General features: G+C 42.0%; 1 protein-coding gene across 1 annotated transcript in view; it reads right to left on the bottom strand.

The window, feature by feature from the left end:
• FAM184B (family with sequence similarity 184 member B) overlaps positions 1 to 7,159 on the bottom strand; it is a 32,763-nt gene extending 25,604 nt beyond the window's left edge. Inside the window, exons 1-2 of the mRNA XM_054391670.1 lie at positions 7,025 to 7,159; positions 835 to 1,599 (exon numbers count right to left, since the gene is read on the bottom strand). Of these exons, the coding sequence (XP_054247645.1) occupies positions 835 to 1,599; positions 7,025 to 7,159 (900 nt within the window). The remainder of the gene's footprint in view (positions 1 to 834; positions 1,600 to 7,024) is intronic.
• Between the last annotated feature and the right edge of the window lie 9,445 nt (positions 7,160 to 16,604).

Below are 16,604 nucleotides of genomic sequence, written 5' to 3'. Positions count from 1 at the left end.
CAATATGTTTCTTTATATAATATGCAAGATTGCTGTCATAGGGCTGGGGACAGGTCTGGTAGGTGAGTTTACGTGGTGGGAAGGACCAATAGTGTCAGAAGGGACCACTGAGCAGTCTGTTGGGTGCTTTGTCACTGTCTCTCCAACACCCTGACCTTATGTACCAAATGCAGCTGATTGGCAGATTGCCCATGATGTGCCAACCTCTGAAACTGCATCTGATACATGATGCAATTAAGCAGAAAGTTGCTGCAGAGCTGTGCTGCAAATGTATGAGATATACACCAGCCAGAGCTGACAGGCGTGAGGTGTTAGCTGACTGGTGAAAGTCTCATTGCTCGGCATATGAAACTTCGTAAGTGTAAAGGGCACTTCATTAAATGTCACTTGGTACAAGTGTCATTGTTGCTAGAGTCACACAATACACATCACTTGATTCCTAACCTGCTAGATCAAGTCTCTTTTCTTACCTATTTGTATCCATATGTACTCTGTAAATACTCACTGTTACTACTGGTGCCTGCTTGGTGCCTTCTGGGCAGTAAAGGTAAAGCTCTGTTCAGTCAACAAATTTTACCTCACTCCTTCCTCGGGGAATACAAAGTCTGATGCTCAAAGAGTTCTCAAAATGAGTTACTAACCATCTTAATTCTCTTTAAAACACATAGCACTATATGCTTCCTATTTCTCCTCTAAGTCTCTAAAACTGCTTTAGTGCTTACAAAGCATTTGATTCAATACTATATTTAAAAGACTTTTCCTCTCATGAATTCTCAAGAACCAATAATTTTCACTTTTATAGCCAGAGATGAGGATCAGAGTCTCATACTTAACCTGTATTCTCTCCTTAAGCTTTTGAGAATGCTTCTCTCTCTCATTTATCTTCTGGCTTTTCTCCTCTAGGTCTGCCTCCAGCTTCTTTACCTGCTGTAGCAAAAAACCTTCCTCAGCCTCTGAGCTCTCCCTTTGCTCCATTTCTCTTTGCTGACAATTCTCCTTTGTTTCTGTCAAAGATTCCTGCACAGCATTTTTCAAACCCTCTTTTTCTCTCTCACAAGTGGCCTGTAGTTTGCTTGGTTTCTGAGTATATTTTTCAGTTGCTCTCTGGTTCTCAGTCTTTATGTTTTCCGTTTCATTTATTAGAGGTTGTCCTTCCATACTGTATTTTTCATCTAAAATAATTTTTTTATCTAAATTTGCTCTTCTTGATGCTTTGTCTTCATTTAGCAGTCCATCAGACTCCTGATTTAAATGCAGAAGCTTGTTTTCAAAGTCTGCATTTGTATCTACAATGCCTGTAGAAAGAAATTTCTGTGATTGTTTCACTTCTCTTCTCAGCTCCCTCTCTTCCACCTGCCTCTTCCACAGTGTTAACTCTGTCAAGGCTTCTTCCTTTAGTCTTTTGTGTTGTTCTACTTCAAATTCAAGGGCCTGAATACGCTTTCTCAGCTGTTGTTCTTCTTCAGCTTTGCTTTTGCACTGGAGAATTGTTTCCCTTGTCTCAGCAAGAATGCGCTGAATTTCTTCTTCATGAGCTTCTCTCAGAGCCTGTATGCTAGCCTCATGTTCATCACTCTTAGTGTTCAGGGCATATATCACCTATGGAACAAGAAAAATCATGGGAAATTAAAGTATCTGGTAAATGGTAGTTATTAATTCAATTACTATATTTATCAAGGTGTTTTCAGTACTTTTCCTTCCAGCACATAGTCCCAGATTCATTTCATATAACTAGTCTCTTAGATAAGGTATCTGGAATTGGAATATAGTAGTTATATTCGGTAGGGAGTGAAAGGCATGTGTGAGTGGCTTAAATTTCATAAAGTACAGAGCAGAACAGGCAGAAGCCCTTTAAAAAGTTAATCTCTTAAGAAGGTTAGGATACTGAGGAATCTGTTTTCAGAACTCAAGTTTGAAGATTAAATTCAAGGGAATATAATTTCAATTCAAAATTCTTCACTGTGCTTCTACCACTATTGAACAGAAATGTAGGAATAATAAATAGAACACTACAAAGCAACTAGGAGATGGCATGTTAAAATAAACAGAAAACAGTATATCATGTTATATTCAACTAAGTACAGAAGTCCTGTCACAAGAGTCTGCAGCAGTAAAAGGTCACATGGATTCCAGAAGTGAATGAATAAATTTATTGAAGAAAAATCCAGCCATGACTAATAAGTACTACAATATTTTGATGGTCTCTGGAAAACTTGCACAAACGACTGGCAGCAGGAAGAATACCTTACACAAATTCACTAGAGGCAGGCCATATTCCTCTCCCTGGGCATTATCAGAGATAATCTACTGGCACAGATGGACCTCAGCACAATGTGCTTTTTGAAAGATATTTTTCATTCTGTTTCTCTCTATCCTTTCAAAGTAGTACTGTGGGAGCCAGAATCAACATATTATGTAGTTAATGGTCCATATAATCATATACATCACAACACTACACTCATGTACTCATGCAATTTTAACCCAGTGGATTGAGAGTGAATACAGCCACTACTCAAGTCCCCATTTGAGGAAAACATTCAGCATATGCATATTAGCCATATGCCGGACACCTCCTGAGATTGCATACACAGCTTTAGACTATTTAAGCAAGGATGTTTTAAGATAAGTTTGCATGGACTTCTAACTTGAACATAGTTTTCTCTGTTGTAAAATATTGGTATCTATAGATTGAATAAAGGAAATGTTAGGGGAGAGGTACAGTTATAGTGTCACTGAAAAGGGAACTTTTATACATTACCCATGAAGAAAAGACAGAACACACACACAAAAAATAACCTGGCAATTTTCTTTTGTGCAGTTAATGAATCATTAGATATTTTATTACCTATAGCTTGTAATGCACATATTAGTGAAACACTCAATATTTTGTACATAAACACTATCTAGAGTTCTTTCAAAAAGGGACCTGAATGTAGTGTACAGTTTCCGTTACAAAGTAGCTTTGGGTTGTCAATTACTAAGGCTGTCAGATTTACTGCAAACTTGCTATTGCCAGTGTCAAATTTGTATGGTAAGAAGGTAATTCCAGTACCTAAGTGTCATTCTCATACCTTGAATACATTTCAGTGACAATTTCTAGCCATTCTGGGTTACATCGTAAGAGAAATAGTGGCTTTAATACTGCTTTTGACCAGTTGATCAACACAATTATATGACATTGCACATGGATTTAATGATCCAGGAGTTCCCTTTTAGTCCTGCAAGGAAAATGTGGTGGTGACAGTTAGAGAAATCTTAGTTTGCACATTTCTGTCAGTTGGTAGGTAAAAATAATGCTAGCTTTGAAATCTTGATAGAAACTTGTACATAAAAATCATTAAAGCAAATACACCAAGTAAAGTGCATGGGGATATTGATAGCTGACTTTGCTAGTCTTGTTAGTACATAATGTAAGCAGCATAATAAAAAGATTCTTTTTCTTTGCCTACATGGAAGCCAGTTTTTATATTCTTTGCCTAAAGGAAAAATAATGTTGCTCCGAAAGCATGATCCTAGTTTTCATGCTGCTCCATTTTGCTTCGTTTCTGCAGAATACTGAATACAGTCTCTAGAGAACTGAGATCAAAAAGCCTCAAGCACACAGGAGAGCTCTGGTAGCATAATAACTAACTGTACATCAGCTGAGCCACTGTAAGCATTGGTTATGGAGTACTGTGAACAGACCATAGCAAATGAGGTCAATAAACTTATCTTAAACTATGCGAAAAAGGCAACATGTTAACTAGAAACATAAGTAGGCAACAGGAGTGCTCTGTTAGTATTGCTCAACTGACAGGTGCTTCCAGAGATAGCCATTAGAATTTGATCATATTTCATTCCTAAAACTTATCAGCCACTTTGTAAAGGCTAGGAAAGGTTAAAAGATCTAAAATACAGCCCTGCTGCAACACACTGGACTCTATGCCCTCACACACCTACCAGGCCACTTGCTAATTCTTCTGTAAATTTCCACCCGCAGAGTGAAGCTAATAGAATTAAACATAAGCATTATATACGTCATATAATTCTGTGCGAAAGTCAGCCATCCTTCCTTAAATAACTAATGCAAGTGGGTTTTTCTTATCTGGCTGATTTTAAGCTGAAGTGTGTTAAATAATGTTCATATTTTCTACCCTGCTGACTGAGCTGAGGGGCAATAAACTTCCTGCTGACTGTTGGTGATAAGCAGCCAGCGTGTGTAACATTTTCAACTGCTCCACAAAGAGTCATTAAGGAACATCTGGCTATGCTGCTGCTTCTAAAAGAACATACTTGCTCCCTTTTACATTTATTTTCCCTGAAGGAAAGAAGGGTTCCTAATCGGGTTTTATCAGTAATTATTTTTTCCCTGCATTGGCACTCTCTTCCTTTAAGACTCACAGTATCCCACATACATACACAAAATTCTTGCCACATTGCTTGATTTTTTTACTAACAACCTACTTGACCAGAAACACAGCAATTTAAACTGTGCTGCTCCCAACAAGGCTCTCAAATTCCCAACATGGAGTAAAATGTGCTCCTAGGGAAACTTAACCACCTCTCCTGGTGTGGTTGATGGCTTTGGACCTCCTTTCTTTGCCTTCGAGAGGACGAGGCAGTCACTACTGACTGTGTAACAAAGAAACAACGTCAGTCAAGCTCTGTATCCTACACCTAATTTAAACATTCTGTATTCTTTTCTCCAGGCACAACACAGAGTGGATGAATAATTAGATCATTATGTCCCCATCAATGAAAATCTAACATCACTGGGACAGGAAGTTCCAGCTGTGTAACAGATAGCACTGTATTGCATACTAGGTTAGAAATGGGAAAACACTATAGATGCCTTAAAGTTAAGAGGCATTTTATCCTAACTCTAACATAAACAAGGAAACAGCGATTCAAAAGGGAGCTCTCCAAATTTCTAGGCCAAATGTGATTATAACAAATTTTCCGTTTTGTTGTTTTTCAGCTAATGTGGTTTCAGATTTTGCTTCTCAGACATTTGCTACTAGTACAGCATTAGGCCACGCAGAAAGGGAAACCTTGGATTAAAATTGCAGTTCTGCCATAAAGTCTCTGTAAGAGCAGTTTTATCACAGAGAAAACTGGTTCTTAGAAGCCACACTGCACAACAGAATTATTTGCTTTTCGGAAGTACTTTTTTAAACTTCAGATATAAATCATATTTATTGCAGATGACTGAAAAGTATCCAGAGTTCTACCAAAAGTAAAGAAATCATCCCACCTACATTTTAACAATAGAAATTCAGCAAAAGCATCTGAAAAAAACTCCACTGCAATAAAATTTTGCCTTGGTACATAGGTGGTTTACACACACACCCCTTTTGCTGTACAATAGCAGAGCTTTCTTCCCCAACCCAAACCCAAGCTTTTTATAAAGTAGCATAATAGTTTTCAGAAAGGAATGAGACTTTTTTTCTCAAAATTTAGTTATTAGAGACTTTTAAAATAATTACTTCATATAGAAAGGAAGGCACAGAAATCTCTAGGGAAAATTAATTTAGCTTGAGTTGAAAATTCTGAATAAGTGATTCTTTGCACACATTCTGCTATTGAAAAAGGATCATCCAGAAAGAATAAGCTGGTGATTTCTCAACTCCTGTTACTGTGAAGCATAAGCAATCAATTAATAGAGACCTACCTATTGCTTTTTACTAGGAAAGGTAATACTGTGGGTTAAGTGATACTTACAGACTAATTTAACTAGTGTGCAATACTGATCAAAGATAGTGAGCACCAGTCAGAAAACAAGGGAATGACTTGGGACATCTAATTTACAGTCACTTTTCATCTACATTTCACTATCAATGCAATATCAGCAATGTTATCAATAAAAAAGTGCTTGTCTCCAAGAATTTTCACAGCCTTCATTGCTCAAAAAAATCTGTGTTCAAAATAATAAAGAAATTTGATGTTTATGTGGATAGTTCTATTTTCATTACTCGAGAATGAGAATGCATCTTGAAGAGTGATGTGTGTATTCATGTGCAAAAGGATCATACGGTGTACAAATACTGTTACACAGACACACAAAGCACCAGTGAAGTAAGTATCGGTATGGTACAGCAAGTATAACATAGCAAGTATATGTGTAAACATAAGATGTATATATTTGTACACCATATACATGATCACATACTTTCATCATTAGATGAGAATGGCACTGCAACTACTAAGCCATTCTAACTTGAACATCTGAAAGATTTCCTATTGTCTAACCTGTATTTTCAATCAGTTTTGTCATTGACAGTGTTTTTTCATTCATTTCTTTACCAACTGTAGTGAGGTTACAGAACATGTAGAAGATGGATTAGTAAACAAGGCTATGAAATTGTTCTGTTTGTTCTGTGGGTTTTTTTTTTCCACTCGTTGTCAAAGGTGCTGCATAAAAACTGCTTACGAAATAACTTCCACCCCCTACAAATTTTCTCTTATTTCTTGGCATGGTGTAGCAAACGTTCAAAACATTTTGCAGCGTCGCTCGGTATTGACTGAAAGTTTTACTGCAATATACTACGTAATTTAGTCCTGCCTCTTTTTCAACTCCTGTCTTTCACGAATGCCATGCACGAGGAACAATTAAGTAGAAGACCACATGTAATAATGTATTTTAGTGCCACAGTTCGGCTGCAGCTTTGCAACAAAATAAAACGTAAACGAATCGCCGTCTTCCTAATTCAGGAAAAAACAGGCGGAGAGGGTCAGTCCCTCCAAGCAGCACAAAGACAAACCCTACCCTCTCGCAGGGGCTCGGGCTCTGTTCGCTATTGTTGCACGGTAATTAGAGCGGTTAAATTCGAGACGGCGACAGTCAGCCACAAAGGCAACCCGCGAAGGCTGGTCTGTAGCACCCGCGGGGGGACTGCTCGAAAGGAAGTTCAGGCACACCAAGGTTTTCAGCACCCGCCTTGAAGAGCGGACCGGTTTCCCTCCCCTCCTCTCACACGGGGGCCATCAGAGGAAGCAGGTGCGAGCCAGCCCCATCGCCTGGGAAGGCTGCACCAGTGAGACGTACCTTAGTGAGCTGGGCGATCTTCTTGCACATTTTCACGTTCATTTCCTGACTGCATTCCTCTGCCCAGCTGCTGCGAGCGGCTTTAGATCCATTGCAAGTCCCGAGCTGATGAAACTTGTTTATGCCAGAGGCCATTAGGCTTGAATTTTAATCAAGTCTGTCTGTGTAGGCTCCGGCTGCTGCGGTCCCGTCCCTGTTGCTGGCCTCCCCCGGCGCGTTACACGGCCTCAAGCCCCCTCGGTGCTGGAGGAATTTAAGACCCAAACAGGGCAAGCTCCAGCTGTTGCCGCTCGCTCTTCTGTGCAGATGTCCCAGTCCTTCAGCACAAGGTAAAGCAGAGAACAGCATGTGCAAGCATCTTGACTGGGATTTTTTTCCCCTCCCCTGCTCTTCAAATGGTTGAGCTTCCGCCAGGAAAGATGCCAGTGACTGGATGCTACAAATTCCCTGCAGGAGACAGCTGAGCCAGCCACATAGGCAGCAGCACAGACACTGCTCGGGATCTGTTAGAAAGATCGTCTGCAGATTAAATCATGTTGCCTTCTTGGACTGCCAGAGGATTGCTGAAGTCACCAGAGAAGACAGCATTGGTGCCTTTCATAAACTCTCTTATTCTGGCAATCCTCTCCAAGTCCAGATGGACCAATAAAGAAGTGATGACAACCTTGTTCCATTTCTGCTGCTGTGCTGAAGCCAGTGGAGCAGTTCTTCCAGCTAAGAGGCACATTTGAGCACAGCTGAGTCCAGGAGCGGTGCCCAGGACCCAGGCCGCTTGCCTTACCCAGAGACACTGGCCAGTGGCCCTCAGTCACACTAAAGGCATTGGAAAGATGCCAGAAGAAAACTGACAGCTTACAGGCCTTTTTTTATTTTGTTTTGTTTGTTTGCTTGCTTTCCTTTCATGTGCAAGCTGTTCTTGCAAACAAAACGAAACAAAACAAAAAACAACCAACAGAATAGGCTTCTTTCTGTATGGTGTGTAAAAAAAAAAAAAGGACAGAAAAAAGGGCACAAAAAAGGCAAACTATGAAGATAATGGGATCTTTAGAGAGGAATCTGCTATGCAGTAAGAAAATGGTTAGTGGGTATGTTTCAACAAGTCTAGAAGAGAAAGAGTAAGGAGAAGATGGCAAAGCAGGGTGAAGTCAGAGAGGTGGGTAAGAGGAAAAGGGAGAAAGAACAGGTAAGACAGAGCTGCTCAACACCCTGTTGATGTGTCACTACAGCCAGTACAGGAGACCCCATCGAGCAGGCCCAATGCCCCCTCTCAGCTCACACTGGTTTGCTGCCTGCCAGAGGTGACATGAGGCTGCTTATTCCCCTTGCTCCATGCAGGTAAGGCAGCTTTCCCAACTCACTTCCTGGCAGTGTTGTCTTTCCTTGGAAGGACACTTCCACTTTGATAGCAGTGGGTTTGAAAAAGAGCTTCCTCCGGACTGTCAGAATAGGGAAGGAGGATTATCCAGGGCAAAAGGGAAAAGGGGAAATATTCAGCAAAAAAGGGAAATCCTCAGTGAGCACAACAAGAGATGAAAGTGTTGTTAAGAATAAACAGAGAGGAAAAACATCAGAGCAGAAAAAGAATGCCTGCAGGCAGGGGGGAGAAAGAGTGGGAAGATATAAGAGAATTGCTGGCAGAAAAGGAGGGACTCTAAATCTCCACAGGGGTAAAGAATCTTCACTCCAGGAATGACAGGAAATGAAGATGGACTAAAAAACGCAGTATAAAAGCCATAAATGAAAATTAAGATGGTCACAGTTGCTGGGAAATTCTAAGCAGAAAAACGAAGTTCAGCCCAGACCGAACATTAATAAGTAAGGTAATAAGTAAAGGTAAAAGAGCCTTGCACTCAGGAATGACTAAGTACAGGTCCTTCATTCACTAGTATTCATGTCCAAGATGCTGCTGCTCCCTATGACTGAAACTTTTTCTATGACTAGGGCATAAGGACATGCCCTTGTCAGTTGTTTGGTATCTGATAAGACACCTACTCACACTTAAGTTTAAATTCTAGAAAAAAGTTATCATTAGAGTCTGTGTTTCTACTGTATTTATGCATATAGAATCCAATTCCTGCTTTCTAGGACAGAAGGGGATTAGATCAGATTCACACGTTTTAAAAATTATTGCCAAATACAAACGCCTCACCTTTAAAAAGCAGATATCTGTTTTAAACACACACAAATGTATGTGTATGTACCATGTCAGGAAAAAAAACAACACTGCCATGTGTATAAGTGATTTTTTAAATTATTATTATGCATAAAAATATAATGTTTTTTCTCCAGCTGCTGCCCTACATTCTTCACATACAGTTCGTATACCCCACAATCCTTGACACAATTGTGAAGTGAAAATCATTCCATTATTTTGTTAATAAAAATCTGCTCGTTAAAGAAAACCCTGGGAAGATTCAGCTCTATAACAAGACTGACCCCTAGTGTTTACCTAGTTCAGTTGTTAGGTGGTTTGGTTTTTTCTCCATGAAAAACCCTTCTTCGGGATAGCTTCTGCCTATTTGACCTACTGTCATTTGATGTCATCTGGCCTTACTAAATAACTTTCATCACTTGGGGTAATCAGGCACTTTTTTTTTTTTTTAAGCCCAGACACATACAGACATCAAATATGTTATTAGTGTCAACAGTTAACTACTTCTGTTTGCATTTTGGAATTCTGTCTATAACTCATTAATGTATATGCTCATAATGTTTCCCTTCTGCCTTGTTTCTCATTATCAGTCCCTGTGTCACAGGACGTTCTGTAACATGTCTCTGGAGTTAGTTAACTTCCCTGGTCTTAGTGAGATACAGAATTTATTTCTATCCTCAAAGAATTTATGGGAAAAGATTAGGTTCACAAGAAATGCTTGAAAATTTGGGTGATATTTCCACTAGTAAAATATTCAGGCTGTAAAGCACACATATATGCATTCCAACAAGTTAATATGCATGCTGGATATGGTTTCAACCTCCCTTAGAGCTGATACAAAACAGAAGGATGCTTCAGTAAGAAGCAGAGTCTGCAAGTTGGATTCGTCTTAGATAGTTCAACCAGTAGGTAAGTAACTAGTCCTCCAAAGGATTTTTACTACTTTTAGACACAGGTAGGCCTTCCTTGGTTTGATACCCTGGACGTTTTGGTGTAAAGCTCCCATTTACACAATGCAAACGAGATCACTTCTCATTTTCCCACACCATCACATCCGGAAAGGGCTTTGGGAGAGTGGCTGAGGGCAGTACTAGAGTCTGTCAGGCTTATTCAACTACTTTACGCTAACATACTGTGATGGTTTGAAACTGTCTTTTTAATTTTTCCTTGCAAAGTTCAGAACAGAGAAAGTGAAAGAATGTAAATAAGTCACTATTGGGTGTAAGAAAGCAAAATAACGATTGTTCTAAACACTTCCATTGGATAGATAGAAATGTTTAAGAACTATTACCCAAAACAAAGTAGGCATTCTGCACATTCTGCGTTCGGCAGTGGGGGCAGTTGCTGGGCTGTCTGGCTGCTGTTTCTTCTTCTCTTCTGGCTGAAGATAACACGTACTGACCTTGGCAGCTAAGTTAACAACTTTCTGCTTAACTAACTCTGCTTCTCTGTCCAGGGGGGTCTGGGGGGGAAGCTCCTGGGAGAGAGAGGCCCCTTTGGGAGGGTCCCCTTGGGGGGAAGCAAAGGGAGATCGGTTGTGCTTTTTCTGTTGATTGTATATATTTGTGAATGTTGTGAATTTTGTATATTTGTATATATTCATTGCATTTCATTGTAGATTTTAGACTCTGCTTGTAAATACAGCTTTTCGTTTGCTTCCAGACTGAGCTAGCCTGGTTATTGTTGGTGGGGGGGGGAATTTCAGCTCACACCGACACACTTTTTATTTTTGGCGCCCAACGTGGGGCTCGATTGCTTGTTTGATTTATTTCTGCTCAGATTAGGAAGCAAAATGAAGCTGTTTTGGATTTTGAGTAATTTTATTTCCTCTGTTATCAGTGTGATTGTCTACAGATGGGCTGTTTCCTGCATGATAGACAAGATTGTGAGATATGTGGCATATAAGTCGTTTCTTTGGGTTAAGAACAAGTTACTGAATGTTGGTGAATTCTGTTGTGGTCTTATTGGGCTAAGAAGCTATGGTAACTCAACTATGGATCTGCTAGCAGACACATATGAGTTTGTTACTCCTCTTACAACTACAGAGGGTCTTTGTAACCAGTGGTACCCTAGATATCTTGTACTAGCCTTAATCTTAATTTTGTTGCTTCTTGGAATAATCATATGGCTACTGATAGCACTGTATCAAGAAAGACATAAGGCTACTTGCTCTTCCAACTCTGCTGTGAATGTGAAAACCAAGCCAGTAAATTTGGTGGCCACTGTAAGCAGAAAGCGTAAAGGAGCTGCAGGAGGAGATGCAGATGCTGCAGGAGATGGTGCAGATGGAGATGAGGGTCCTTCTACTCAGGGTCCCTCTGTTAAGAAAGATCCTTCTGATGAGGAAGAGAAGGTTAGCCTTAAAACTCTGGCAGACCTCTTGAGACCCCACATGGATGATGGAGATGTAGGTCAGGATGTAGATCCTAGTAGATTAGCAACTGCTGGTAGTGCCTCTGAACTCAAAGAAATTCAACGGAGGATTACAACAGGATTATGGGGACAGCGACCTCAGGATGATGATGATGATGAGGATGAGGATGACATACAGTCAGCTAATGCACCCAGACAGGAAATTAGACATGTGAGGAAGGATTACATCAGAGGAGATAATGAGCCAGTCCTGTCTTGGCTAGCCAGGTGTTTTGATATGGGAGCCCCAGCATTGGTGGTAGGCGACAAGTCGGCCTCTCAGTTGGGGATGCTCTCAAAGGATACAGGCATAGACAGGCATCTAGGCAAGTGCATTGGTAAAGCTTCTCTGTGGGCACGCCTCCTACTGGCAGTCTCGCTGAGGTACCCCAGCAGAGATGATTTACCATGGAACCCTAAGCCTTGGACCACAATAGCTGAGGGAATCAAGCGTCTGAGAGAATTTGCTGTGAGAGAAGTAATGTATGGAGATCATAAGACTCTGAATCCTGATGAAATTCCTGTTGGAACAGGCCTTGCCAAAAAGCTCATTAAGCTTGCTCCTCCTAATTATGCTACTATTCTGGCAAGCAGGATTGTGGCAAGAAATTATGGTGGAGCACCTCCTACTGTTGGCCATTTCACTGACCAAATGAGGCAGTTGGAGGATAGTCTTGCATGTACTTCTTTGGTTTCAGCCATTGAAACTCTGTCTGGAAAGATGGAGAATTGCATGAAAGAGCTGAAGGAGGAACTTAAAACCTCCATATCCAACTTGATGAAGGGGGATGATTCTAATTCCTCTTCCTCCAGATGGATACAAGTTTCAGCTGTTAGGAACAGACGTGCTCCAAGAAGGCCATTCCAGAACAGGTCAAACCAAAACAGACAGCAGAGGCAATCACGTGGCAGTATCTGGATAACTCTGCGTGATCAGTTTGGTGAGAACATGAACAGATGGGATGGTCAACCAACTTCTGATCTTTTCAAGAGGTTACGGGAGCTGCAGAGGGGCAGATCCCGAGGTAGCAATACCAGGAGGGTAGCTGTCGCTTCCTCAGTTTCCCAGAACAACTCTGATAGCTCCAACAGTGATCCTAATTATGATGCTGGACGTTGTGCCAGCTGTACATGTGGAGGTAATCCCCACCATTAGGGGTGCCCTGCCTTCCGCCAGGGGGAGGTAAGGGATAATGGAGATAACAGAATCTATTGGGATGTGTACATCCAGTGGCCTGGCACTTCAAAATTTCAGAAGTACAGGGCCTTGGTTGACACAGGAGCTCAGTGCACCATAATACCATCAAATTATCAAGGGGGAGAATCTATAACTATTCAGGGAGTCACTGGTGGATCTCAAGAGTTGTTTAAGATAGAAGTTGATATAAGTTTAACTGGGAAGCAGTGGAAGAAACATACTATTGTAACAGGTCCTAATGCACCTTGTATTTTGGGAATTGACTTTCTGAGAGAAGGGCGTTTTAAAGACCCTAAGGGTTACAAATGGGCTTTTGGAATAGCAACTGTAGAAATTGATGGAGGAAAATTGAAGTTGTCCATTAGGCCTGAGCTTTCAGATGAATCTGCAGTTGTGGGACAACATGAGATAGAAGATGTAAAGCTGCCGGTTGTTTCTCAAACTGTGCATCACAGACAATACAGAACCAACCATGACTCTTTGGTGCCCATTCAAAACTTGGTTCGTCAGTTGGAGAGTCAGAAGGTCATCAGCAAAACTCATTCACCTTTCAACAGTCCAATCTGGCCTGTGAGAAAGCAGAATGGAGAGTGGCGTCTGACAGTTGATTTCCGTGCCTTGAATGAAGTAACTCCACCCATGAGTGCAGCTGTACCAGACATGATGGAACTCCAATATGAGCTGGAATCCAAGCAGGCCAAATGGTATGCTACCATAGACATTGCTAATGCTTTCTTCTCTATTCCCATAGCAGAGGAATGCAGGCCTCAGTTTGCTTTCACCTGGAGAGGCATTAAGTACACATTCAATCGTTTGCCCCAGGGGTGGATTCACAGTTCAACCATCTGCCATGCAGTGATCCATGATGCTTTGGAGAAAGGTGGAGCTCCAGAACACATTCAGTTCATCGATGACATCATCGTCTGGGGTGAGACTGCTGAAGAAGTCTTCGAGAAAGGTAACAAAATCCTTGACATTCTCTTGCAAGCTGGTTTCGCTATCAAGCGAGACAAGGTGAAAGGACCTGCCAGGGAAATCCAGTTTCTGGGAGTGCGGTGGCAAGATGGTCGCCGTCACATCCCAATGGATGTGATAAACAGAGTCTCCACCATGGCAAATCCCATCAACAAGAAAGAAACTCTGCGTTTCTTAGGCATAGTGGGATTTTGGAGACTGCACATTCCTGGATACAGTCAGATTGTGAAACCTCTCTATGATGTGACTCGAAAGAGAAACAGTTTCCAATGGGGTCCTGAGCAACAAGCAGCCTTTGACCAGATCAAGCGAGAGGTAGTCCAAGCGATGGGTCTGGGACCTGTCCGAACTGGTCCAGACATTAAGAACATTCTGTACACGGCCGCGAGTGACAATGGTCCAACCTGGTGCTTATGGCAAAGAGCTCCAGGGGAGACACGAGGACGTCCTCTTGGTTTCTGGGGTCATGGCTACAGAGACTCAGAGGCAAACTACACTCCAACAGAGAAAGAGATTTTAGCTGCTTATGAAGGAGTGAAAGCTGCTTCTGAAGTCATCGGAACTGAGTCACAACTTCTTCTAGCTCCTAGATTGCCAGTTCTGAATTGGATGTTCAAAGGCAAAGGTTCTTCACCACATCATGCAACAGATGCTACCTGGTCTAAGTGGATGGCTCTGATAACACAGCGAGCTCGAATGGGAAATCTCGAAAGGCCTGGTTTGGTGGAGGTGATCACAAACTGGCCAGAAGGCACAAGCTGTGCTAAACCTCCAGAGGAGAGAGTAACTCGTGCAGAGGAAGCTCCTCCTTACAGTGATCTGTCTGATGATGAAAAGAGATATGCTTTGTTCACAGACGGTTCCTGTCGTCTGGTTGGGAACAAGCGGAGATGGAAATCTGCAGTGTGGAGTCCAACACTCAGAGTTGCAGAAGCGAGAGATGGAGAAGGAGAATCCAGTCAATTCGCAGAAGTAAAAGCTGTCCAGCTAGCTCTTAACATAGCTGAACGTGAGAGATGGCCAAAGCTTTATGTCTACACCGACTCCTGGATGGTAGCCAATGCCTTGTGGGGTTGGCTGAAAGACTGGAAGAAGAATGGCTGGCAGAGGAAAGGAAAGCCAATCTGGGCTGCAGATCTGTGGCAAGACATTGCTGCTCGCATTGAGAGAATCCCAGTGAAAGTGAGACACATCGATGCTCACATTCCTAAGAGCAAAGCTACTGAGGAACAACAACACAATCATCAGGCAGATCTAGCTGCAAGAGTTTCCCAGGTGGACACAAACTCTGATCCTGATCCTGATCTTGACTGGAAACACCGAGGTGAGCTGTTCTTAGCTCGGTGGGCCCATGACTCATCAGGACATCAAGGCAGAGATGCAACCTACCGATGGGCTCGTGACAGATCCATTGACATTTCCATGGATGCTATCACACAAGTCATCCATGACTGTGACATTTGTGCTGCTATTAAGCAGGCAAAGCGGATCAAGCCCTTGTGGTACGGTGACCGATGGTCCAAGTACAAGTATGGTGAAGCCTGGCAGATTGACTACATCACTCTACCTCGTTCTCGATCTGGTAAGCAGTATGTGCTGACTATGGTAGAGGCGAGCACTGGATGGCTGGAAACTTATCCAGTTCCTCATGCAACTGCACGTAACACCATTCTTGGCCTGGAGAGACAAATCCTGTGGAGACATGGAACTCCAGAGAGGATTGAGTCGGACAACGGAACTCATTTCAAGAACAATCTTGTAAAAAACTGGGCCAAAGAGCACGGCATCGAGTGGATATTCCACATTCCCTACTATGCACCAGCTGCAGGGAAGATCGAACGCTACAACGGTTTGCTGAAAACCACTCTCAAAGCCATGGGGGGTGGATCTTTGAAAAACTGGGAGAAACATTTAGCACAAGCAACCTGGTTGGTGAATAGTAGAGGTTCAGTGAATCGAGCTGGACCTGCCCAATCAGATTTGTTGCGAAAGGAGGAAGGTGATAGAGTTCCTGTTATCAGAGAAAAGAATCTGTTAGGCAAAACTGTTTGGGTATTTTCTCCTTCAGGAGAGGCCAAACCTGTCCGAGGGGTGGTTTCTGCTGAAGGTCCTGGTCACACCTATTGGGTGATGCAAGAAAATGGTGAAATTCAGTGTATTCCACAAAGAAATCTAACTTTGGCTGAGAGAGGTTAAATTCAGAGTGTTGCGCAGATACAGCATCGCGCCCAAGAGGAGAGTTCATGAGATCTACGGTGCACGAACCCTGAGAGCCCTGAGTCACCTGAGAGTCCCTGTTCCTTTCTTCTCTCCATCTGCGAGGAAACAAGCTGTTTGCTGTTTTTCATGTGATTTGACTCTTTTGAATCATCTACATCTGAAATAGCCGGAATGGACTATGGTCTTTATTCACCTATTGTTGTAGATATTATTTTAGATTAGATAAATGATAGTAGCAGCCAATGGAATTGTTTAGAAGGGGTGGACTGTGATGGTTTGAAACTGTCTTTTTAATTTTTCCTTGCAAAGTTCAGAACAGAGAAAGTGAAAGAATGTAACTAAGTCACTATTGGGTGTAAGAAAGCAAAATAACGATTGTTCTAAACACTTCCATTGGATAGATAGAAATGTTTAAGAACTATTACCCAAAACAAAGTAGGCATTCTGCACATTCTGCGTTCGGCAGTGGGGGGCAGTTGCTGGGCTGTCTGGCTGCTGTTTCTTCTTCTCTTCTGGCTGAAGATAACACGTACTGACCTTGGCAGCTAAGTTAACAACTTTCTGCTTAACTAACTCTGCTTCTCTGTCCACGGGGGTCTGGGGGGGAAGCTCCTGGGAGAGAG

Source organism: Indicator indicator, chromosome 23 (assembly GCF_027791375.1).
Source record: "Indicator indicator isolate 239-I01 chromosome 23, UM_Iind_1.1, whole genome shotgun sequence".
Taxonomy (NCBI): domain Eukaryota; kingdom Metazoa; phylum Chordata; class Aves; order Piciformes; family Indicatoridae; genus Indicator; species Indicator indicator.
This window is presented reverse-complemented; position numbering and strand designations above follow the sequence as displayed.